This window comes from Canis lupus, chromosome 2 (assembly GCF_011100685.1).
Source record: "Canis lupus familiaris isolate Mischka breed German Shepherd chromosome 2, alternate assembly UU_Cfam_GSD_1.0, whole genome shotgun sequence".
Lineage (NCBI taxonomy): Eukaryota > Metazoa > Chordata > Mammalia > Carnivora > Canidae > Canis > Canis lupus.
This window is the reverse complement of record NC_049223.1, coordinates 55842471-55866752: the sequence shown is the minus strand read 5'-3', so window position 1 is coordinate 55866752 and position 24282 is coordinate 55842471. Positions and strand designations below refer to the sequence as shown.

Sequence of the window (24282 nt, the reverse complement as noted above, 5' to 3'; positions counted from 1 at the left end):
CCGTCACTAGAGCACATAGAGCCCCGGAGCTGTCCACAGGGTCCCTGCTCTGTAAGCTGTTAGATCACACGGGCGGCGCTACAACGACGGTTCATGGAACCCTGCTTCCCAATGGCCCTGGCCTTGGGGTCTCTGGGCGGTGCCAGCAGGTGAGCACCTGACTCGGTTTGGGCTCAGGTTGGGACCCGCGTCAGGCTCCACACTCAGCACAGAGTCTGCTGAAGCCTCTCTCTCTCCCTCTGAAATAAATAAAACTTAAAAGAAAAGGAACGGCCCTATTCTCCTGGAGCTGACTGTCTGGGGAGGCAAAATGCAGGGACAGCACACACTGAGCCCACAGACTTACTGGAACACTGGGATGACTCCTTCCCCAGGAGCGTTTTATCACAAACGGAACACTGGAGAACCCCAGAGAAGGTTCCGGGGACAAACTGATGTCGGCTCGGTTTCTCTTTGTCTTTGGCATCCTTGCTTTTCGTCTTCGGATACAACAGCAACAGCCGCGTGGGGAGAAAGGAAGAGAGACAAACGCTGAGAGCCAAGGTACTTCCACAGGCCATACAATGCCTCGACATTCCCCGTCTGAACGTAAGGCCTGCGTGCGGAGGGACGCCGCGTACCCGCGAGTCCCGGCTGGGTGACAGTCGTGCTGCACTCCTAGAGACTTGGACCACACCCCGTAAGAAGGCAGAGGGTCTTACAGGACGTGTGTACCACATTTGAGACCACTGCGTCCAAGGGGAGACTACGCCGGCGACCGCAGAACAGAACCAGTTACGCGTAGACTCAACAGGCACAGGACTTTGATTACCTTAGATTTGTTCCGAGGGCTTGTCATCCTGTTCATGAGGAAGCTGAAGGTCCGGCTCACTTTGTATTTCTCAGACTCTGACTTGGCAGGTATGATGTATTTATCCCATTCTTCCTCTTGAATCCTACAAAACAGAATCTGTGACCACAGCTTATCAGGACTTAAAAAGGGGGAAAACAGTATACACACACACACACACACACACACACACACACTTTTTTTTTTTTCGGGTTTTAAGGGTTATTCTGAAGATATTGAATCTATTAAAAATATTTCTTATAGACGGATAACGGACGGATGGATGATAAAGCACCTATCTCACAATGTTCCTAGTTACAGACTCTAAGAGGTATTCAGTATATAACTTCTTCAACTTTGCTGTATACTTCCAATTTTTCACAATACTAGGGGGGCACCTGGTGGCTCAGTGGTGCAGCATCTCCCTTTGGCTCAGGGCATGACCCCGGGGTCCCGAGATCGAGTCCCGCATCGGGCTCCCTGCATGGAGCCTGCTCTTCCCTCTGCCTGTGTCTCTGCCTCTCTCTGTGTCTCTCATGAACAAATAAATAAAATCTTAAAAAAAATACAATACTAGGGAAATAAAGGACTTAAATGTTATTCTGCAAACACTCATCTCCATACTGACTATGCCAACAGAAACTTCCTAGGGCACAGGGAAGCCAAATAGGCAGTAATAGGAAACTGGATTTTATTTACTTTGGGAACATAGAGATAATATGCAGAAGAAACACATTTCCTTTGATAACACAGCTTGAGAAACCAACGGCCTGTCTCTTGGTTCAGTCTCTCCCACTCAGTCAAGGGTATTTGTAATCTGAGACTCCCTCGGTTGTACGAGAGAGAAGGTGGTGGATATGCATCCATAATAAAAGGCCCGCTAAGGATAATGGTATCCAATCTGTGAATACACTGAATATCATTAATGCTCCCCTAGGCCATATAATCATTCTTTAGGAAAAAAAAAGTTCCATCTACAGAAAGTTCTATTTCCTCTGAAACTTACTCTGATAGTCTTATATTTCTAATATTACTACAAAGAGATAGAGAGATAGAGAGAGAGAGAGAGATAGACATAGAGAGAGATCAACCAAATATCATGTAAAACCAGGGAACACTTCTATGGGACATGCTATAACCAAAGTCTCTCCCACCCCCCAAATTTCTCATTCATTCGCATTAGTGGGTAACACATTCATCTCTGGGATATACTTTCCAAAAGCTATCCTATTACTGACATGCGCCAAAATATAGGATCACATTTTGCGACAGCGAGTCCAATAACAAATTCTAGGACGTCAGCTTTTCTCATCAGATTAATGACGGGCTGAGACTCAGTTATTTCTAAGGCCCCTTCCCATGCTTAACTGTAACATGTGCTCCCCTGAGACATATTAAATGAAACTTTGAGTTATTTATTTATATTAGATATAGATGATTACTATAGTCATTTATGTTAGGTAATGGAACACGTTAGTTATTCATGTTCAAACCCATGGATGCACTTAGGAAACATGATAAATGGTTTCAGAAGTGCCTCAAGTCATGAAGATCAAAAGGCATAGGCAGGACACAGTATCCTACTAAGTCGAGTTCTGCACAATAGGTGAAGCTGGGTTTGCTACTTAGACAAAACAGTTCAAAAAGCCAGAAAGGAAGGAGGGTGGATGGATTTGAGGATACCCCAGACTACTAGAGTGACAAACAAAAACAAAAACAAAAAACTTACACCCTGTTTGCATTCTACTTCTAAAACCACCTCCTGAGATAACTGACTAATTAATATATTTATAAATTTCCATACCTCTTGTTTCTTAAGCACCCTAATTTGCAGGACTCAAGACATTATTCAAGAGACTCACTTTTGGAATGGAGGGGACAAAGCACATTTGAGGCCTTAGAAAGAAGGATCTTTGGAACATCTCTTGTGACCACACCGAGTGCCTTCCAACGTCTACCATAAGAACAATCCGGTGAGGAGACCTCAGCCATGGGGTTGAAGAATGCTAAGAGCGATATGGATTGTGAGGTCAAGAAGTCCTCCCATTACCTGCCTCCCAGCAGAAATACAACTCTACTCTCTTAAAGATTTTTTTTAAATAAAAAGTATTTGAGAGGAAGTGCAAGAGAGCACGAGAGCTCAAGTGCAGGGAGGGGCAGAGGGCGAGGATCTCAATCAGACTCCCCAGGGAGCACATCAACCGACCCACGACTGGATCTCACGACCTTGTGATCCTGACCTTAGCCGAAATCAAGAGTTGGAGGTTGAGCTGACTGAGCCACCCAGAAGCCCCTCTACTCTTTTTAATAAAAGAAAATTCTGTTTATCCGACTCTGTTCCCAATTCCCCACACTATGGAAGGCCATATCAAAAACAATGTTTCAGTTTTCATTTAAAATCTTTGAATGTGCTACGTTTTCATATACCTCATATATGACTACACAACGACATAAAATCATACCACTCACTCTTTAGACTTGACGGTGGAGAAGACCTGAGACATGACCTTTAAGGAAACAAAATACTGAAATACTCCATACTAAAAACTAAGAATAGCCATCCTACATGGTAGAAATGTGAGCCTCCTGGACGTGATCCAAACGTATCATGAGAACGAATAACACAGCATAACCTCTGCGCAAATGGGCAAGGCTGGTTGATTCCATGTTTCAAATCTCACGATGCTATATTCACCGAGACAACCATCAGTTACGTTAGGGGAGAACCAAGGGGAAAATCCCCAACTGATTTCACGAGAGACTTTAAAAAGCTTTTCAATTTATAGGAATCTGGGAAAAAAAAATTAAACTCTTCTCAAATCCCAGAACAAGACGTTTAATTTCTATTATTGACTTGATGACCAATGAAATCACCCACAATATAGTCTTACAAACCCCATTCCTCAGAGATTCTTATGACACTACCTTTTCAATAAAGACATTTTAAGTGTCTTAAGAATATAGAGCCTTCTCATCTTAATCTTTAAACTATAATATCTGTGGCTTATTTTTGGAAGAACTGAACATCTAAGTTTTAAAAGGAATTCCCAAAGACAGAACATGAGAGACTCCTAACTGTGGGAAATGAACTAGGGGTGGTGGAAGGGGAGGTGGGCGGGGGGTGGGGGTGACTGGGTGACGGGCACTTGATGGGATGAGCACTGGGTGTTATTCTATATGTTGGCAAATTGAACACCAATAAAAAATAAATATAAAATAAAAAATAAAATAATAAAATACAATAAAGTAAATAAAATAAATAAAATAAAATAAATAAAATAAAACAAAATATAAAAAAATAAAATAAAATAAATAAAATAAAATAAAATAAAATAAAATAAAATAAAAGGAATTCCCAAAATCCAAACTGAAAATTGACACAATGAGAATTTTTTGGCTATTCAGATGCTCAGATTTAAAAAATATATATATCAAGTAATAAATGTAATACATTTAAGACAGATGGTATCAATTACATAACAGTCATTCCATATAATCATGAAGAAGTTGGTACAACCTGAAACTACTATGACAACATACGTTAACTAACTGGACTTCAAATAAAAACTGTAAAAAAAAGAATTATAGGGACACCGGGTGGCTCAGGGGTTTAGCGCCGTCTTCAGCCCAGGGCATGATCCTGGGGTCCCAGGATCGAGTCCCATGTCAGGCTCCCCGCATGGAGCCTGCTTCTCTGTGTCTCTCTCATGAATAAATAAATAAAATAAATGTTTTTTATATACTTATAATGAAAATATGAAACTGTACTTGTCAGCTACTGTATAAAGTAACAATTTTGGAGAGTTAAGTACTACTATATTTTGTACTTAAATAAAGAGCTGATACAGAGGAATTGTCTACTCCTGCAGAAAAGATCCTACAAAGTCTGGAGCGAGCCCCCTTTCACCCATTAGCATTCCTTCCCAGAAACTAAGTGATAGGAAACAAATAAGAGAATTCTGAAGAAGGCAGATCCCTCACGTAAGTGTAATGTGACCGAAGCAAAGCCTTCGCAATGACCAGGGGTTGCGCTGGAGCAGCCAGTAAGGTACGGGCAGACTAAGTGGGGTGAAGGATCTACACTACTGGATACACCAGGGGATATGACTTAGGAAAGATGCTTTCAAGATGCAGACCGACACACACCAAAGGAGAGAAAATAAACACTAAGAAAGAGATACTCCCTACACGTACCATCCAAGTTAAAATAGCTCACACATTAATATCTAACCAACTATGACGGTGGCTTTTTTAGTCTTAAGTCCCTCTCCTAATGGAGAATAAATATTTTTTATTAAAAAAAAAAATCTGGGCAGCCCGGGTGGCTCAGCGGTTTAGCGCCCCCTTCAGCCCAGGGCCTGATCCTGGAGACCCAGGATCGAGTCCCACATCGGGCTCCCTGCATGGAGCCTGCTTCTCCCTCTGCCTGTGTGTCTTTCTCTCTCTCTCATTAATAAATAAATAAAATCTTAAAAAAATTTAAAAAATTAAAAAATTAAAAAATAAAATAAAATAAAAAAATCTGGGCAACCCTGGTGGCGCAGCGGTTTAGCACTGCCTGCAGCCCAGGGCGTGATCCTGGAGACCCCGGATCGAGTCCCGCATCGGGCTTCCTACATGGAGCCTGCTTCTCCCTCTTCCTGTGCCTCTCTGCCTCTCTCTCTCCCTCTGAATGAATAAATAAATCTTTAAAAAAATAAATAAATAAAAAATAAAATCTTTACATCAGTCCATTACTTCTTTGCAAGTTAAAAAGATGACAAGGAGAAGACTTAACCAAAATGATAACCAAGAGGGAGATCAAATTCCACAACTGAGTAAACTGCCTAAATGAGGTAATAAACATAAATTGTACCGGATGTAAATGTACAAACACCCAGTGGGTCAGTTATTGCTGCGTTTGCTGTCATCACCGTCCCCATCACGGCCACATCCTCTCCACCACCATCCTATCATTAAAGGGCATTCCTACTCTTCCTGCTTGTATCATCTGAAAATTTCTATTCTGGTCTCAAAAAAAAAAAATAGGAATGAACAAATGGAGGCTTTTTCTTAGCGAGACTTTTAAGATTTCTTTCTTTTTTTTGGGGGGGAAAGGGTAGCGAGAAGGGCGGGGAGCGGATCTTAAGCAGACCCCTGCTGAGCATGGAAACGCACATGGGGCTCAATGGCAGGACCCTGAGATCATGACCTGAGCAGAAGTCAAGAGTCAGACACTTAATCAGCTGAGCCACCCAGGCACCCCCTTTCTTCCCTAAAATCTAAAACAGCACGGTCTGCCTTGATATATATATTAAAACATTCCAAAGTTTCAGCATTACTGTCCCCCCTGTTAAAGTCATTTCCCCTCTTTCTCACTGGTCCCTTTTACACCAAATACTCATGCTGTTGCTGGCCCCCGGGTGGCCTCCCAGTGCGGCCGCGGGGCGGCTCCTCGGCCGGGAGCTCCCTCAGCAGGCTCGGCTCGCGACGCAACAGGCCGTGAGGAGCCATGGCAGAGGGCGGGCACCCGTCCGTGTGACCTCCGGGCTCCGGCCCACGGCAACGCCTGCAGAGAGCCCAGGCCTTGCGGCGCTGCGACCCCTGCTTGGTGCACCCGGAGGTCCCTGTCTCTGGAACTGCCCCGGAACACCCTGCCACTGGGCCCCCAGGCCTGAGGCCTGTGCGTGTGGGCACCCGCAGGGGCAGCTGAGTGTGCAGGCGGCTCATTGCACGGAACCCTCCTACGGCCCACCGGTAGCTCTCAGAATTCATGTGCACACATTGTTCAAAGGCGGCAAGCAGCCCCGGACCGGGACGGTTACGGTACCTCCTCTCCCTGGCGGGCTCCGGGAAGCCGAAGGCTCTTTGCTCTGCAAGACACAGAACGGGACAGTGAAGACACAGTCACGCGTTCGGCAGCGACGCACATGCCCAACCGTATTTCACCACCGTTCCCGCCACCGGTTGGGAAATAATGAGAAAACAAGCCCTTTGGTGTCAGCAGGATGCTGCTCTGGGGGTGTTCCCGGCGCTCGTTCGGGGAGCTCTGCAGCGCAGACACGACTCTGTCCCCCGGGCGGTCCCCACAAGCGGACGGGCGAAGCCAGTTTGCACGGGGCAGTGTGGCAGACAAGGCAGGGGCAGAGCTCATAAGCACACACTCCCTAAACCCTGTCATTACCGGGACTCAGGCTCCTGCTACCTCGTGGGCAACAACGACAACAGATGTGGTCCGGGGCATCTACAGGATTTTACTGCCACCGCAAAACACTCCTCAAACTAAGCCATAAGCACACGTCGTTACGATTGTTGTAAACGTGCTGAGGCTGCAGGATGCTGAGCCACACATGTGTCCCAGACAACCAAGCCGATGAAGTAATGGGACCAGGCTCGGTCACTTACAAAGGCTAACAGGAGCCCGGCGGACAGGGCGCGACTGTTTTCAAGAGTACATTCACTTCACCCCCCAAATTCTCTAAAGTAGAGTGCTTTGGTCCTTTCTGGTGAGGTTATAATTATCGCCAATATTCCTGTCTATCTAAACACACCACGTACCAAAGGGAATTACAGGATAGGATTTCATTTTGTCTATACAAGCATCTTATTTGGTTGCCTCACTATTGTACTCTTCGCCCCCAAAAGGAGCATAAGAACCAATAATGAGTAACCTCTTGGAAGGGACAAAGATGAAAAAAGAACATCGCAAGGGCCAAAACACTATCCTGTCTTTGTGTATCCGCAGTACAGCTCGTCATCAGGGGATTCCAACTGGGGGTGAAACGAGACCTCGAGTCTGTCCAAATAGAGAAAATTTTTAGGACTATTCCAGACTCATCAAGAGAGAACTTGGGGGTAATGTAAATGTCAATTTTCCTCTGATTGATCTAAATGACCTACACAGTGAAACATCATGTCTTTGAACTAGTCAAGCTTTCACTCCTGTGCTTTGATCACACACGGAGTTAAAATCATTCCTTCTTCTTTGAGAGGTAATTTATTCTTCAAGTACCTATGGTTTACCTGCTGGAATCCCTATACATTGACTATGTGGCTTCAAACTACATTGCCTGTTTGTGATTCTTACCTTCTGGAGACCAAATTTCATTGAGAGAGCCCTAGTTTGTTTGTTTGCTTGTTTGTTTATTTATTTTTATTTATTTTAGAGCCCTAGTTTGAAATATACTGTCTAAAGGTATAAAATTTTATTAACCGAAAAAAGAATTGATGTCAGTTTTCTATTCTAACTCACATGCAAATATTTAAGGATTGTATGTAAGGCAGATGCCCTTCCTGATTCATGAAAGAATTCATAAATCAGGGCTTCTTTCCCTTATAAACAATCCATTCCCTCTCAGTCTGGCCAACAACTTCAAACTTCTCAGTTGACTTTAAAAACCAGTCATAGGGCAGCCCTGGTGGCGCAGCAGTTTAGCGCTGCCTGCAGCCCAGGGCGTGATTTGGACACCCTGGATCGAGTCCCATGTCAGGCTCTCTGTATGATGCCTGCTTCTCCCTCTGCCTGTGTCTCTGCCTCTCTGTCTATGAATGAATAAATAAAATCTTTAAAAAAAAAAAAAACATTCTTAGGGGATCCCTGGTGGCTCAGCGGTTAAGCACCTGCCTTGGGCCCAGGGTGTGATCCTGGAAACCCGGGATCAAGTCCCATGTCGGGCTCCCTGCATGGAGCCTGCTTCTTCCTCTGCCTGTGTGTGTGTGTCACTCTCTCTGTCTCTCATTAATAAATAAATAAAATCTTTAAAAAAAAAAAAAAAAACAGTCATACTGGGCAGCCTGGTGTGGCTCAGTGGTTTAGCGCCGTCTTCAGCCCAGGGTGTGACCCTGTGGTCCCGGGATTGGGTTCCAAGATCGAGTCCTATGTCTGGCTCCCTGCATGGAGCCTGCTTCTCCCTCTGCCTGTGTCTCTGCCTCCCTCTCTCTCCTCTTTGTGTTTCTCATGAATAAATAAATAAAATATTTTTTTAAAAAGTCATACTATAGATGTAATGGCACAGCTGCCATTTTGCACAAAACAAAGACTTAGAAGCATTTTCTAATTTTCTATATAGTTACAGTATGAAGTTAGTTCTCCATCTAGAACCTTCAGTGAAAACATGTCAACCTCTCATTAAAAGGAATCCCAAGGCCAGCCCAGGTGGCTCAGCGGTTTAGCACCGCCTTCAGCCCAGGGCGTGGTCCTGGAGACCCGGGATGGAGTCCCACGTCGGGCTCCCTGCATAGAGCCTGCTTCTCCCTCTGCCTGTCTCTCTCTCTCTCTCTCTCTCTGTCGCTCATGAATAAATAAATAAAATCTTTTAAAATAATGGTCTGGAAGAGATCTGAATATTCTCAAAAAAATAAAAGGAATCCCAACCTAATATAAATATTGTACGATCATTACAATCCATCTTTTTCCTGTCCTCTCAAGGTGGCTGTATCTTCTCTTTCTCTTGGTCCTTTTCTCCATCTTCTCATTCCAAATATTAAAACTGACATTTATCATCAGTCTTGTTTTCTCCACTTTCAGTAATGATTCCCAGAAAGATGAAAAAAACAAAAACACAAAAAAACACCGAGCACTTGTTGTGTGCTCTATGTATCCTGTCTAGTACATTCATTCAACAAATAATCATTGAACATCTCCCACATGTAAGTCATTGTTTTAGAATGGCAGTTCCAACCATAAAGAGTATGTTTTCACATGGCATGAAGATGTCAACAACAACAATGTAATAAAGAATACGTAAAAAAGAAGAGAAAGACACTTGTGAAATAAACTCTATTTTAAATATTCTACAACAGGGGCACCAGTCGTTATACTATATATGGGCAAATTGAATTTAAATAAAATAATTTTAAAAACAATATTTTATTTTTATTATTTTTTTTTAAAATTTTTATTTATTTATGATAGTCACAGAGAGAGAGAGAGGCAGAGACACAGGCAGAGGGAGAAGCAGGCTCCATGCACCGGGAGCCCGACGTGGGATTCGATCCCGGGTCTCCAGGATCGCACCCTGGGCCAAAGGCAGGCGCCAAACCGCTGCGCCACCCAGGGATCCCTAAAAACAATATTTTATAATGGGAAACTAAGAATACTCACAGGCACATCTCACTTTTCGAGTCTCTTAAGGCCTTTAAGGGTAATATACAAATGAGGCATTAAGATACTGACATTTTATTCTAATGCTTTGTATCACAGGTTGACATGAATTCCCCAAATATGCCTTTATACGTAATTACTACATAATATGTTATGTAGATAAATACTTTTGTTTCAAAATAGGGTAAAAAATGGGAGTCATGGGGATTCCCGGGTGGCTCAGTGGTTGTGCATCTGCCTTCAGCCCAGGGTGGGATCCTGGAGTCCCGGGATCAAGTCCCACATCGGGCTCCCTGCATGGAACCTGGTTCTCCCTCTGCCTGTGTCTCTGCCTCTCACTCTGTGTGTTTCATGAATAAATAAATAAAATCCTTAAAAAAAACAGTGGTGGGGGGTGGGGGAGTTATGGCCGAAAGGGGCTACAAGGGCAGCTCCTCTGTGTGGCCCATAATTATTCTTTTTTTTTAATTTGAATTCAGTTTTGAAAACTTGTCAAGCTGTATGCTTATGATGTGTACCCTTTTCTGAAGGTGATCAATTAAAATTTTACTGTATCACAGTTTCATTTTGATCGTTTACATTGCCATAAAAATGTTGAGATAGGTTTACTGATGTTTCAACTCTTTTCTTTTACTGCAACTCTCTTAAGTCCCTTGCAGAATACAAAAAGGGAAAAATCTATTTTGCAATGCTTTGCCTTTTAGTTAGATTTCAGCAATTCATACATAGGGCAAAGTAGTTTTTTAAAAAAAATTACGTATAATCCTCTAAAGCTCTCATAATAAAGAATCTAGAATAAATTCTAGTTTACACTATCCTTGAGAAAAACATTTCATTCAAAGAATAAAGCAACAACTTTGTACCTATTTGTATTTTCATCAAAATGAAATCTAATACTTGACTAATATGAGAAAAGGATTTTGCTAAGTATAGAAAAATCAGTAATAAAAATGGAGCTGAAAATTCTTGCCTGCTGCTTTTGTGCATCTTATACACTTTCACTAATTGAGAATCTGCTCTGGAATAGAATTCTCTCAAAGTCAAATGGTAAAGAACGCTTACCTTCACCAGAATTGCACACTGTGAAATCACGCACCAATCGAGTTTTTCCTAAAGAAATTTTGGGTGATGAGCAGGAATAAGAACGTGAGCGGACTCCAGGAAGCAATGATTCCTACAAGAAATGATAACAAAGGTTTTTGAAAAATTCTACAGAGGACCTGAAAGTATATGCTCACCATGATTGTTATGGAATCAGCATCTCTGTAAAGATTCAATGTGAATATTTCTGATGTAATCTCATTATTTGTTTTTGTTCATCACAAGTTTTAAAGTTTTATGCCTTTTCAACACTTCAGTAAACTTGAGCTTCCCGCCCATGTATACTTTAAAATGTGATTATGACATTCTAATCGAGTTGGTTAAAAGTAAAAAATTAAGTCAAAAGATTTTTTTGCTCTGCATATTCAATAGAGTCACTTTTTTTCACCTGAGTTGTCAGGGTTTTTTTTGTTGTTGTTGTTGTTATTTTACACTGTACTATCCAAGCAAAATTCCATATTAATTGTTATCTTTTTATTTCATAATTATTAGAAGGTAGACGAATAGCCACATATAGGAGTTTGTTTTTTTTTTTAACTTCAAGACAGCTATTTGAATTTATAATGTTAGCTGCAGCCTCTCAAGAAGAATGCAACAGGTCAATGTACAATTCCTCCCGGTCCGTGCCCATCTTTCAAAAAAAGCCTTCCATCTAGCACTTCCTGAGATGAGACCTGAATATCACTGATTTATGTATCTTTTATTGTCTTTTAAGTGACCTCCTATTGTTGCTATTTTCCCAGTTACGCACTATTTCTATTATTATATTTGCAACATACGTGACAATGCAAGACAGCACAATAATTAAAACATGGTTATTTTATGTGTTCTGGAAAATTTAAATGAGCGTGCAACAGAACACCAGTAAAGCCGTTTATGGTACCCGACCCTCATCCAACAGGGACCTGGTGGCCTTAGGATTAATCTCTCTCATCTGTTCTTAAAATATCAGAGTTAAGATAGAGTAATACAAAATGTGTAATTCAAATTAAGCCATCAGCAACTGTCCTTCACAAGCACTAGTAGCTTCTATTCTCCCTCAGTGAAAACATTGTTTCCCTAAGCCCATTGGTTTAATTAACAGGCCTGCATCAGAGTTAAAAACAGAAGCCTGCCCCTGTTTCAAAGAGTCCTGGGCCTTGGCTCCTGAGTGTCTTACTGGGGAGGGCCCACTGGTTCTTGACATCAGACACCAGGAGCTGCCCTATACCCGTAACGGTGACGAGGCCCAAAGGGCCAGAGCCAAATGTCACCCTCTGCATTTAAGTCATGTATAGTACTTCTTTTTCATAACCATGGAACTTTGAAAATTAGCCAGAACTCTTTGGGGAAAAGTTACACGGGGTAATCACAGAGGCGAGGCAAGATATATTATAGAGGACGGAGTCTTCCTCAAAGTGAACCACATGCACCTGACTCACAAAGGCTAAATTGCTTTTCCTTCCAAGTAATGAACTTTTTCACAATTCCATTCAAAATGCAAAAGAACTATCTACATTAACAACCATACCCATATTCTAGAATCCAGAAAGGGCATGTGACATTCAGGTTCCAAAGACCATGACCACTCTACAGCCCTCAGAGCTGAGGGGTAGGCTTCAGTAGAAGGCCTGGTGATACTGAATCTATCACCAAGGGTAGGCAACCTGGACAAGATGTCTAAGTTCTGCAGGGCCTCATTTGCTGGAAGATTAAAATGGTACTAACATCCTAGGTAAGAGAAAACCATGCATTTCGTACGTAACTCACGTCTTGTGTACTGCAAAGGATATTACAAAAATAAAACATTATCATGACCATCAGATGTTCACAGTAAGAGAAGTCTGGGCACAGCACACATTGTTTCACAGGGGTAAACTCAGTTTCAAAAGAAAACGAGTGGACAAGAGAAATCAAAAAGGAAGAGAACACATGTACCGACCCAAAAAGGCTTTGTCTGCAAGGTTGGAAGAGTTCGTTCTTTAAAAACAAACAAACAAACAAAAACCCCAAAACTTCAATGTGAAAATGCCTATAGGAGAAAAGTCCTCTCCTATGGAAAAACTGACAAAGTTTATACCATCTCACATCAGTTCGGGCAGCCAGGAATGCTCAACAAATGACACCTATGCCTTTGTAGTATTATTTAATTTACCTCATGACCTGAGCCAAGTAAAAATGTACGTGAACAAAACAAGTCTGACCGCTCAAACCCGCTCCATACTGCCAGTTTTTCTCCCTTTGCTTAAGGGATGCCGACAGAAATCATTATATAGAACAGTAAAAATTTCAGAGTATGTGAAAGATGTGCTGATGATGGATTAATAAAACATAAACCAGCCATTCTAAGGACCATATAAATTAAACAGAATGGGAGAGATTAAAAAGACAATCAGACAGCTCCTGAGTCTTCCCCCCCCCCACTACAAAAAAAAAAAAAAAAAAAACTAGTTCACACATGTGACTGAAACATGAGTTGTCCTTTGGATAGAGATGACCTGCTTTAGATAACATAGCTTTTATGCTCACAATAAACCACATTAATACTAATAAGAATACCTTCAACTGCAGGCTACTTGATAAAGAAAGCGACTCTGTCCTGGAGATACTAAAATCAGGTTTGGTGGCGGTCTCGAAGGAGTCCAGCTCATCCCCACTGGGAATCCCAGTCCTCGAGGAACTCTGAGATGCTGGCGTGTAGCAGATGTGTGACCGCTCAGAATGCCCTTCCCCTTCGCTGTCGGCATCCAAGGCATCCAGGCTGGAGCTAAGATACAGAGGAAGTAAGTAAATAATCAAGTCAGCCAACTGGCTTAGTTCTGGCTTCCGTTTCTCTCAATTCAAATCCTGTCCTTCTGTATGTTGACAAATTGAACAACAATAAAAAATAAATTTATTAAAAAACAAACAAACAAACAAACCCTGTCTTTGGCAGAGGGGTGCAATGGATACTCATTTAAAATGAGTAAAAAAAAATTTCTAAAAAAAAATTCACATCTAAGAGATTTTCACTTTTTTTCTCCCCAAGTCTCCCTCTTTTTAAATAAAATGTTTTGTCTCCCCAGCCGAACATCTCCCACCTAGCAAAAGCCATCTCGATTACTCTAAGAAACAAAACCTGGCGCAAGTTAGTACTATTTGTTTTGTAAATGTAATTATCACAGGCCCTAAATAGTTATCCTTCAAATATGAAAATTGCGCAAGAAACAGAACCGCAGGGTTGTTTGGGAGGCCTCTGGGGGGCGGCGCAGGAAGATCTGCAGCGTGGCCAGGGAGGCACGTTCAAGGACAGACCGCAAGGTCTCACCTCAGAGGGATGGCAAGACAGGAGTCAACCTGAGTCAACTGGGGTCCCACATGTGTCACATCAGGTTAGCATGTTTAGAGATTTTAGGTGAGCGATCCGCCTCAGAAACGGGGAGCGGTTCTGCTCAACTACCGCTTTTCTCTCCTAACTTAACTCTAATAACCATGAAATTGAAAGGAAAGAAAGTGATCTTCCCCATTCCCGGCTCATTCCATTAACATTTACATTTTAAGCCCCTCCAACTCTGAGGTCAAGAGCTTCCCCCAGCATGTTAACACTCAATGCGTTTTTCTTTCACGGTTGCAGTTCTGGAGTTAAAGATTACTAGCAACACAATGAAACCATCTTGATTATGAAAAAGGAAGCAGAAAATGAAACTGAATTAACCCATTGTGGTTCTTTTTCTTAAAAGTCCATAAGGTCTTTGGTGCCCGCCGAGTATCGATGTAATAAATGACGACGTTTGCCAAAGAGTCTCTACCATACGTGTCCCCAGTCCCAACACTCAGGGTACACTCTCTCATCCTGAACTCCTTATCGCATGGGCCCTCTTGGGCACCAGCCAGCCCAGAAGTGAAGGCGACACCTGGCATCACTGAGGATCTCCAAAGCAGGGTCCTTCTCCTTTCAGAACCCATAGAAAGACTGCTCCTTGGCCAAGCAGAGAACAAGCTGGAGGCAGACATCACACTTTAAGCCACAAATGTTGAAATCCATGAAATTATTTCTCATTAAAAAGAAAAAAAATCAGAGCTTCGTGTGAAGACACACTTCCTGGTAAATGCTGCTGCTCTGAATGTGACAGCAACGTAGTTGGAGACATTCTAAGGTGCTCTGTAGTTTCCTTAATTCGATCATAGTCTTTGTGTAGCCAGAGCCCTTGAGGGATGCGGGTGGGGGTCAGAGGTCTGCTGATACACCTTGGCCTCTGCATTCGTCTTTTAACTTGTGATCTCTGTGTTAATAAGCATTAGTCCAAATGGTTGGCTGCCGCCATCATATCCTAACTTAACAGGAGCCTTTCAGCCATGTATAGCATTTCTCCATCACTGTGAGCACATGCTACAAGTAGCAGTGATTTTTATTTTATTCTGCACACCATCCAATAAAACATTTCTTTTTTTTTTTTAAGATTTTATTTTTAAGCAATCTCTACACCCAACAGGGGACTCGAACGCACAACCTGAGATCAAGTCACATGCTCAACCAAATGAGCCAGCCAGGAGCCCCTAAAACATTTTCTTTTTGTACTGATTTAAATTGGGCTACTACCTGTCCTCCTTAAGCTATTAAGCAATTTGGTATCATAAACCATATTCTTCAGGATTACTTCTCAGTTCTCATTTTACAATACCATTTTTCAAAATCCCATTAGTAAAATATATGAAATCAATTGTAGGCTGTGACCAAAACTTTCTTTTAAAATAGTACAGAATAGAAAATATCAGAGTACAGTCCCCATGTTATTTCATAAAACATCCATTTAAATTCCTGTGTATTTATGTGGCAGGGGGTCGTGGTGTAATAGGCATTTCTTACTGCGGATGTTGGTAAAACAAAAAAGATCTTCAAAATTTAAGTTTTAGAATGAAACAAGCTCTTCCATCACCTCATTTGTCGTTGTTGTGCAGTTTAAACACTGCATTATTTTTCCCCTTGTGGCTTCTCAAAACAGCTAAGTTTTGGTAACAGACGGTTACCTTTGTACATATTTTACTTTCACCATAATGTTTTAAGTATTAGAAAATTTAGGGCTTAGGTGTCTGTGTTCACCTCGGTTTTTATTGCGTGCTCCCAAATCTCTCCTTCATGAGAAGTTTCCAGCCTGAATTCAGCCTATTATTCACTTTTTAATGCGATAGATACATTTCCCATTGAGCTCACGGTCAACCGTGTTACACGCTCCCGGCCCAGCACCCACTGAAGGAAGAGTCCCCCTGCCGTCCTGGGGCCAAAATGGGACTTTCTTGAGGATCGTAAGTCCTTCGTCCTCATTCCTACATTTTTTCAGAGGAGATAGCACATTTCTATTAGAGAATGCCAAATTATTTTCCAAAGTTCTTACACAATGTTCACTCGATCAACAGTATACAAGTGCTTCCACTGTATACATTTTCACTAAAATATGGTAACTTTAAAATTTTTGCCTACCTAGCAAGTGTAAAATGTTCTCCTGTAGTGGTTTTCCTCTTATTCTACTTTGGTCAGTTTTCATAAATGTCTTATTTTCAAGCCAAAGATTGTAGGAATCTAAAAGGGGGCAATGTTTTTGATGTAGAGATAACAGTGGCAGGGACGACAAATAGAATTTTGCAAGTCCAGCTCGCGGACAAGGTTCTTTGATCTTCTACACTTCTCCAGAATATAATACCTTACCTTCTTTTCTTCAGGAGACTTTGTTCCTTCTCAAATCCATGAAGACCAAAGGAAAGATCAAAATTGGAAGCATATGAACTAGACGGTGATGGGAAGGACTGCTGAGCTTCGGTATCTGAGACCACTTCCTTGTTCTCACTTAGTGGGTATTTCCCATGGCTGGTTTCAGCAGCAAGGATATGCTCGCAGTTCTGAGGCCCCAGAGTAGAACCCATGGATTCAGCACAGGCGTCTGTAGAGATTCCTTCTAAATTGATGTAGTTAATATCCAAATCACCAACCTGGTAGTTGAAAGAAAAATATTTGCTGAGCAAATGAGCAGGAAAGATTGGCTGAACTGAGAATAAATTTCTCCCCATTGAACAACCTTCCAACTTATTTACCTTGTTTTGTTCATTCTTGTTTTGCTTTATGTAAGCGGGGAATTCTTACATGACGTTTGTGTTCATTTGGCTGCTGTCCCATAATTCATAAAAGGAAGATAACCAGTGGAGTGTTTTATAAAGTTGTTCTTTACTACGAAACCCAAACCAGACTACGTTTTTAAGATTTTGTGAGCCACTGACTCAAAAAAGGGGATGCATTTTAAAAACATGAGCATGTATACAATGGAATATTCCTCAGCCATTAGAAACGACAAATACCCACCATTTGCTTCAATGTGGATGGACCTGGAGGGTATTATGCTGAGTGAAATAAGTCAACTGGAGAAGGACAATCATCATATGGTCTCATTCATTTGGGGAATATAAAAAATAGTGAAAGGGAATAAAGGGGAAAGGAGAAAAATGAGTGGGAAATATCAGAAAGGGAGACAGACCATGAGAGACTCCTAACTCTGGGAAACGAACTAGGGGTGGTGGAAGGGGAGGTAGGCGGGGGGTGGGGGTGAATGGGTGACGGACACTGACGGGGGCACTTGATGGGATGAGCACTGGGTGTTATTCTATATGTTGGCAAATTGAACACCAATAAAAAATAAATTTATAAAAAAAATAAAATAATAAATAAAATAAAATAAAATAAAATAAAATAAAATAAAATAAAATAAAATAAAAACATGAGCAAAAAAAAAAAAACAGAGTAGGCAGGTTTATTTAGAAAGTAACTCAGAGGAATCTGGATAACCAAGGTAGTGGTGGCCACATAAACCTGAGTCTCAAAAAAGCCAAAACAAAACAAGCTACAAATAAAGTAAGAATAAAACTACCTAAGATGACACTTAACTAGGAGACACAGAATGCCCCAAACTTCAAATTATCTGTAGATGAAAAAATCATGAATTTTATAATATAATAAAATTAACACCAAACTTCAGGAAGCAACCTGTTATATTCCTGCCACAGGCCTGTGTATAGAATAAAAGTGGTCTGGAAAGTTCTACATGGCAGAGAAAACCGGGAGCTAATAGAGGGATGAAGACCTACCTAAAGTCATCGCTGGGAAGAGGAAGTGCAGCCTACACATGTGAAAGAGAGTCCTCGACCTAAGGAAAGGGCTTGAAAGTATGAGTGACCTGAGGGGCAACCATCACAGGCATCACTGCTGAGGGAGAAGACAGTAATAAGAACAAGGATGACGCTGTCTGGTGAGAGGGCAGCAAAGGGGGGAAAGAGGCAAAAGGGGAAAATGTAGAGCCCTAAATCTTCATCATCATCAGAACTCACTATGGCAGAAACAATCAAGGAATGCCCAACCGGTGGGTGAGAGTCAGCTAAGCAATAGGAGACACACAGACACTCAAACTCTTCCCCTCTCCAGACACTACTTGAAAAAGGAGGTAGTAATTTCACTGCAAACAAACTTGATAAATCAAAGATAACATCCCCAGGAAGGGGACAAATTAGTTCCAGGTGCCTCTTGATACAAGGCACTGAGGACACAGCCTCCCTTCTGTAATGTCCCTGCTAACCTGACAGCCTGAAGCCGGCCCATGGGGAATTCTCAGATGACCCAGAACTGAAGGACATTCTAACAAAAACACACACAATCCTGCTCTGTATTCTTCAAAACTTGACGCCCTAAGAGCCAAATACTAAGGGACCATCACGAATTATAACAGATTCAAGAGATGAGACAACTGGACTTTCTTTCGCTGCAAAAATTATTGGGATGATTGCCTAAAATTGAGTGCGGTATGCAAAGGGTTACTACTCTATTAATGGTGATTGTCTGATTTGGTCACTACGGGTGCTTAATAAGAGGATGACGAAGGTTTTTTAAGAAATATACCAGGAAAGACTGAGGGATAGAAGGGCACCAAATTCTCAATGTGCCTGAAATGGTTAATATTTATATACTTATTATTTTCATCATTTGCATATACAAAGACATACTTGCCCAGAGTGTATTTAAACTAAAATATAGTAAAATATTAACATTTGAGGAATTTTTTTTCATTTGAGGAATTTTGATAGAGTATGTATGTATTCTTTGTACTGAATTATGGAGGCTTGAAATGATGTCCAAATAAAATGGAATATTTTTTTCAAAGTAATTTATATGGCAGAGGCATTTTCAAAGCAGTTTCTACCATGTATATCTCCTCATTAGGTGGGCTGATAACTTTGAGGATTCATGGGAAACAGTATCTCAAACAAGCTAGTCATCTTTTCAGAGTTCTGTGCCAGGTTGAGGCAGAAGAAGGAAATTAGACAAGATTCTTCTCAAATACTGATAGCAATTATCTTAAGTGTGCAGAATTTGAGCTCCTTATATCATCTTTGCTACTCAAGTGGACACAGGAACAGTAAAAGAAATCCTATAAATCCTATAACTACACTACACAGTGAACTCTGTGATTTGTATCCATACTTTTAGTCTTATTTCTGTTTTCATTGCACAAATTCAGCAATCCTCTGCTACATTTCAATTTATCAATCAGGCTGTTCAAGCTTTCTTGAAATGCATGCTTCACATTATTAAAGCAATACTTATCTCAAGATGGTCCTAAACAGAAATTGTATTCTAACTTCATCTTTGGGTGGGGAGGTCTTGCATGTTTAATGCATCTTAGAGCACAGTTATCCCCCCATAACACTGAGTCATGTACAATTTTAGCTACTTGGGGTAAGTGGAAATACTTGCAGTATTCACTGAGGCTCAGAGCAAAGAGATAAGGACTCAAGGAGTATTTCATTTAAACACTGAGAAAATACAGCAACCGTTGGAATCAGTGTGGCTAGAGCACAGCAAACTCGACGGCCCTGTATCTGCAAAGAATGTCCCCAGAACTCACAACTCATCCTAACCTCTGCTTCATGCTTGTATCTATAAGTAGGGCTGGGTTGTCTGGGTGGCTCCATGGTTGAGCATCTGCCTTTGGCCCAGGGCGTGACCCGGGGGTCCTGGGATCGAGTCCCGCATCGGGCTCCCTGCATGGAGCCTGCTTCTCCCTCTGCCTGTGTCTCTGCCAATCTCTCTGTCTCTCATGGATAAATAAATAAAATCTTTAAAAATATATGCATAAGTAGGGCTAACATTCAGCTGCTTTATGCCAAAAAGACTATACAAGTTCTTTACGGCTGACATCCATTCTGATTGGTCCCTCTATCATTCTGATTATCATCCCAATCCATGCCATGTATACATGCATTTGATGTAATAATGTTTTGAACACAAAAGGGAAAACCAAGATTTGTGACTCAAGGGGTGACAGTGAGACCCAGATAGTAAAGTTTCTATCACAGAAAATGTCTATAAGTAATAGGGTACAATATGTGCATACTAACAACAACAAAAAGAGTAAATTTATTGCTCAATAAGCATGTATATGGTGCGTCTTAAATGGGGATTAGGGTTGGAAGTCTGTGGATAAGGCAAAAATTTTGTTTTTCCAAAACTGCCCTTGAAAATCCCTAAAATCATCCATAAACTAGCATCCAGAGTATAGAAATCTTCATATCTAAAGATATGTTTTATTTTTTTATAAGTATTAAAACCTGAGGATCACTGAGCTAGAGAAAATGAAGGATCAATCTACATACCAACGCAGGGGCAAACTGCAAGCCTCTACGAGACCTAACCCCCAAATCTCCGTCAGAGACTAGTGGGGCGTTCTAAAGGGCTCCAATTCCCTGTCGGATGACAACATTCTCATAATACTAAAGCTCTATGACCTTACTATATGCTAATAAGTGTGTTACAAGGATCGAAGGAGCAATTTATAAGACAGCATTATGTGGGGCTGGCATCAAGCTGTTTATCCCGCTAGCTGAATTTGAATACAAATATTACCTAATCACGTGGTATGCACACCGTTTTCTTGAAAAGCTGTAGAGAAGATATTAGCTTCCCAACCGTCATTTTCTATTTCAGCTCCAAGCAAGACCTCTCATGCTCTTCTCATGAGACATGGTCTCAAGACCCCTCCCTCCAGCTCTTCTTGGTGGGGTAACACGTGCTGTGCACGATAAGGAGATCTCAGGGGAAGGGTCCTAAGAGGCTCCAGTGAAGCATCACCAGGGCCTCCCTTAGGCTGAAATTCTCAGAGCGACACACCGATGCTGAATATAGTTCCCACATACTCAGGGTTTTTTTTTTTAATTTTTTTAAAATATTTATTTATTTATTTATTTATTTGTTTATTTATTTATTTATCAATCATACTCAGGTTTTGGAAAGAGAGCAAGGTGGCTCTGAAGCCACCAGTCATGCCTTACCTGGTCAATCACCATACAGTTGGCGTAAACTTCATCGCCGCCATTCAGCACATCAGAGAGCCCGCCTGCAGCAAAGAACGCTGGGGGATGCTTAGGTTTTTTGAAGACATCGAAAGAGTGATCTAGAGGAAAAATGAAAACAAGACAGAAAAAAAACAGACGGAATTTATTTTACACTCAAACTTTACCTTTTTTTTTTTTTTTAAGATTTTATTTATTTGAGAGAGAGAGACATTGAGAGAGAGAACAAGATGGGGGAGGGACAGAGGAAGAGGGAGAAGCAGACTCCCCGCTGAACAGAGAGCCCACCATGGGGCTCCATCCCAGGACCCTGGGATCATGAGCTGAGCTGAAAGCAGATGCCATCCAGGTGCCCCCAAATCATTCCATTTCTGCTTTCAATATCTAATGAAATTAAAATTCATTTCACTTTATCAATAACGTGGAAGCACAGGGGTATACTACAACCCTCAGGGACTAGGCTCTATGCCCCAGACCCGAGACAGTGCGCAGTCGGGCCGTGCTGGAAGGGGATGCGTACTCTTACAGAGAACGTGGCTTCTATTTTAATTACAGAAATGGTTTCTCTTGCTTCCACGTCCTCCGCTTTGTTACAAACAGATGAGGAGGCTCAAAGTTGAGTCCCAAAGAGTTGAGGTGCTACGGTATTTGTAGGGCACAGAAAGTTGCAGGCAGTAAAACACAGTGGAGCCAGAATGGTGCCTCATTTCCTGTGACTTTGGCTCAATTACTTAACGAACCAATACCTTCACAGAGTTTCCTCATCTTTAAAAGCAGAATTTCACCATGCTTTCCCTGTCCTGGGGTATGAGAGTCAAATGAGCTCAACCATGTAAAGCACCAACTACACCCCTCGCATTTAGCAAGAGCTCGGTAAATACTGCTGTTACTACATTTTCTTACTAAGAGTTATTTCAAGGATGTTCAATGGGAAGTTACTGGTACTAACCATAAGATGTTATCAGTATTATTAATATCAGTATTAATACTACCTTAGTGTCATATTAATAATGATCAGCACCCATAAATGACTCTAGTAGGATGGATTCGAAATCATACTTGGAGCGAATGTCATCCTCCCTGACAAGTGCTCTCAAGAGGACACAAAAGGAATAGTGTTGCCTCTATTGTATCAGAAACGGCCCTCATCTTGTCCTGTATCACGGCATAAAAGCCAGGTAAGCCCACGGGAGCGAATCACACCAAGAAGAAAGATTAGTAACTGCTGGGCTGCTGTACTACTGCTGGATGACATTATACAAGTCACAAAAATATATCAGTCATATGAATCAATGGCATCAGCTTTAGACTCCATAGCTTAACCTACCTGTTGGCCAGAGAACCCCCCCAAAAATGAGATTTCATCAAGGTCCTCGAGTAAATACACAGTGTAAATGGAAACTATTTTCTTATACTCACGTCTTCTTTTATGTTTTTATTCATACTGGTAGCACAATGACACACAAGGTCCAGGAACACAAGTATCAGCTTTATGATCAATTACTATACGTTTTCATCATAATCACACAAAGTAAAAGCACCTTCTGAGGATTATCAATCAAGAACCCAACAAAATAAATAAAAAAAATACATACATACATACATACATACCCCAACAAAACACGTGTCATGTGTTCTGAGTAAAATATTTGCTTATATATCATTTTATACAATGTCTGAGAAACAGTCATAAATAACAGGACGTGGCTCTGTGATGCATGATTAGTCCAATTTAACTGCTCTACGATGTTTTAAGCTCGCATACCATAACACCCCAGCATTTCTGCCATCACAGGCGGTTGGTTACCTGGACCACGTTGGGGTTTCATCTGTTTTCTGCATAATGCGATCAATGTTTTAGAAAATGATGTGATTCGTTAACAAAGATGGGTCCATAATCCCTTAGCTCCAATTCTGAAATCTAAAGAGCTCTGGAAAAATCAAAACTCTTCTTCATAAATTGGGTTCACAAACATGTTTGGGGCTAAAGGTGACCTGAACCCACATAGGCCATGTCTAGTTTTTATTTACCTCAGCCGGTGTGAATATTCATACATTTTGCTGCAGAAATATTACCATAATGGAGGACGGCACCACCAGTCATATCGCAGGTAAGCATTATGCCAAAAAGATCTGAAAATTCTAAAACAAACCTAATCCCAGCGGTTTCAAACAAGACACTGGATCTCCGTAACATTACAGCGGATATTAGACCAACATTTCCCAAGCGTTGATCATCCCTGTACGAAATTCATAATTTTGTCCTATTATTTGTTTTTAGATGGACTCACTTTTTTCTTTAAATGAATTGTAAAAAATAAATAAATAAATAAATAAATAAAATAAAATAAATGAATTGTAAAAGAGACACTTTATCCTCACCATACACAGAAATCCAGCATTCCCTGTCCAAATTGGAAGAGAATTACGCAGATCAAACCAGTGAAACTGCCTTCTGACTGAACACAGGTGCCAATCAGAGCCAAGAGCCTGTGAGGGCCGCTTGCTGATTGTCAGGAAGGGAGATTCGGAAAGACTGAAGAGATGGTAAAGACGCAGTGGGGCGAGATGAACTTTCTCCTTGAATCACCAGAAAGATTAAAAAAAAAAAAAAAAAAAAAAAGGAAAGGAAAGACCTGTCTCACCATGTGATTCAATGTCGGGACATTGTTAGTGTTAGGTCAGGACACTCGCTTCAAGATCGACGGTGCCCAGAAGAATCTACCTTACACTCCAGAAAAATGACCGAGACGATGGGTAATGACTCCACGGAGACCAGCAATCTTGCTGGCAGTGGGGACGTGACTGAACAAAGTCACAAGACCGCAGTGACAAAGGAAAAACCTCTGCCTCCCCTCTAGGGCTCTCGTCCATAACGTGCCGAGGAGATTTTCTGGGTCACTCAGTGCAACAACTTATAAGATCA

General features: G+C 41.4%; 1 protein-coding gene across 16 annotated transcripts in view; it reads right to left on the bottom strand.

The window, feature by feature from the left end:
* ARHGEF28 (Rho guanine nucleotide exchange factor 28) overlaps positions 1-24282 on the bottom strand; it is a 289077-nt gene that overhangs the window by 80087 nt on the left and 184708 nt on the right. For all 16 annotated transcript variants that reach the window (XM_038530837.1, XM_038530833.1, XM_038530838.1 and 13 more), the window contains 7 exons: positions 21336-21457; positions 16675-16955; positions 13551-13758; positions 10974-11085; positions 6639-6681; positions 812-935; positions 347-479 (listed from right to left, as the gene is read on the bottom strand). In XM_038530837.1, the coding sequence (XP_038386765.1) occupies positions 347-479; positions 812-935; positions 6639-6681; positions 10974-11085; positions 13551-13758; positions 16675-16955; positions 21336-21457 (1023 nt within the window). The remainder of the gene's footprint in view (positions 1-346; positions 480-811; positions 936-6638; positions 6682-10973; positions 11086-13550; positions 13759-16674; positions 16956-21335; positions 21458-24282) is intronic.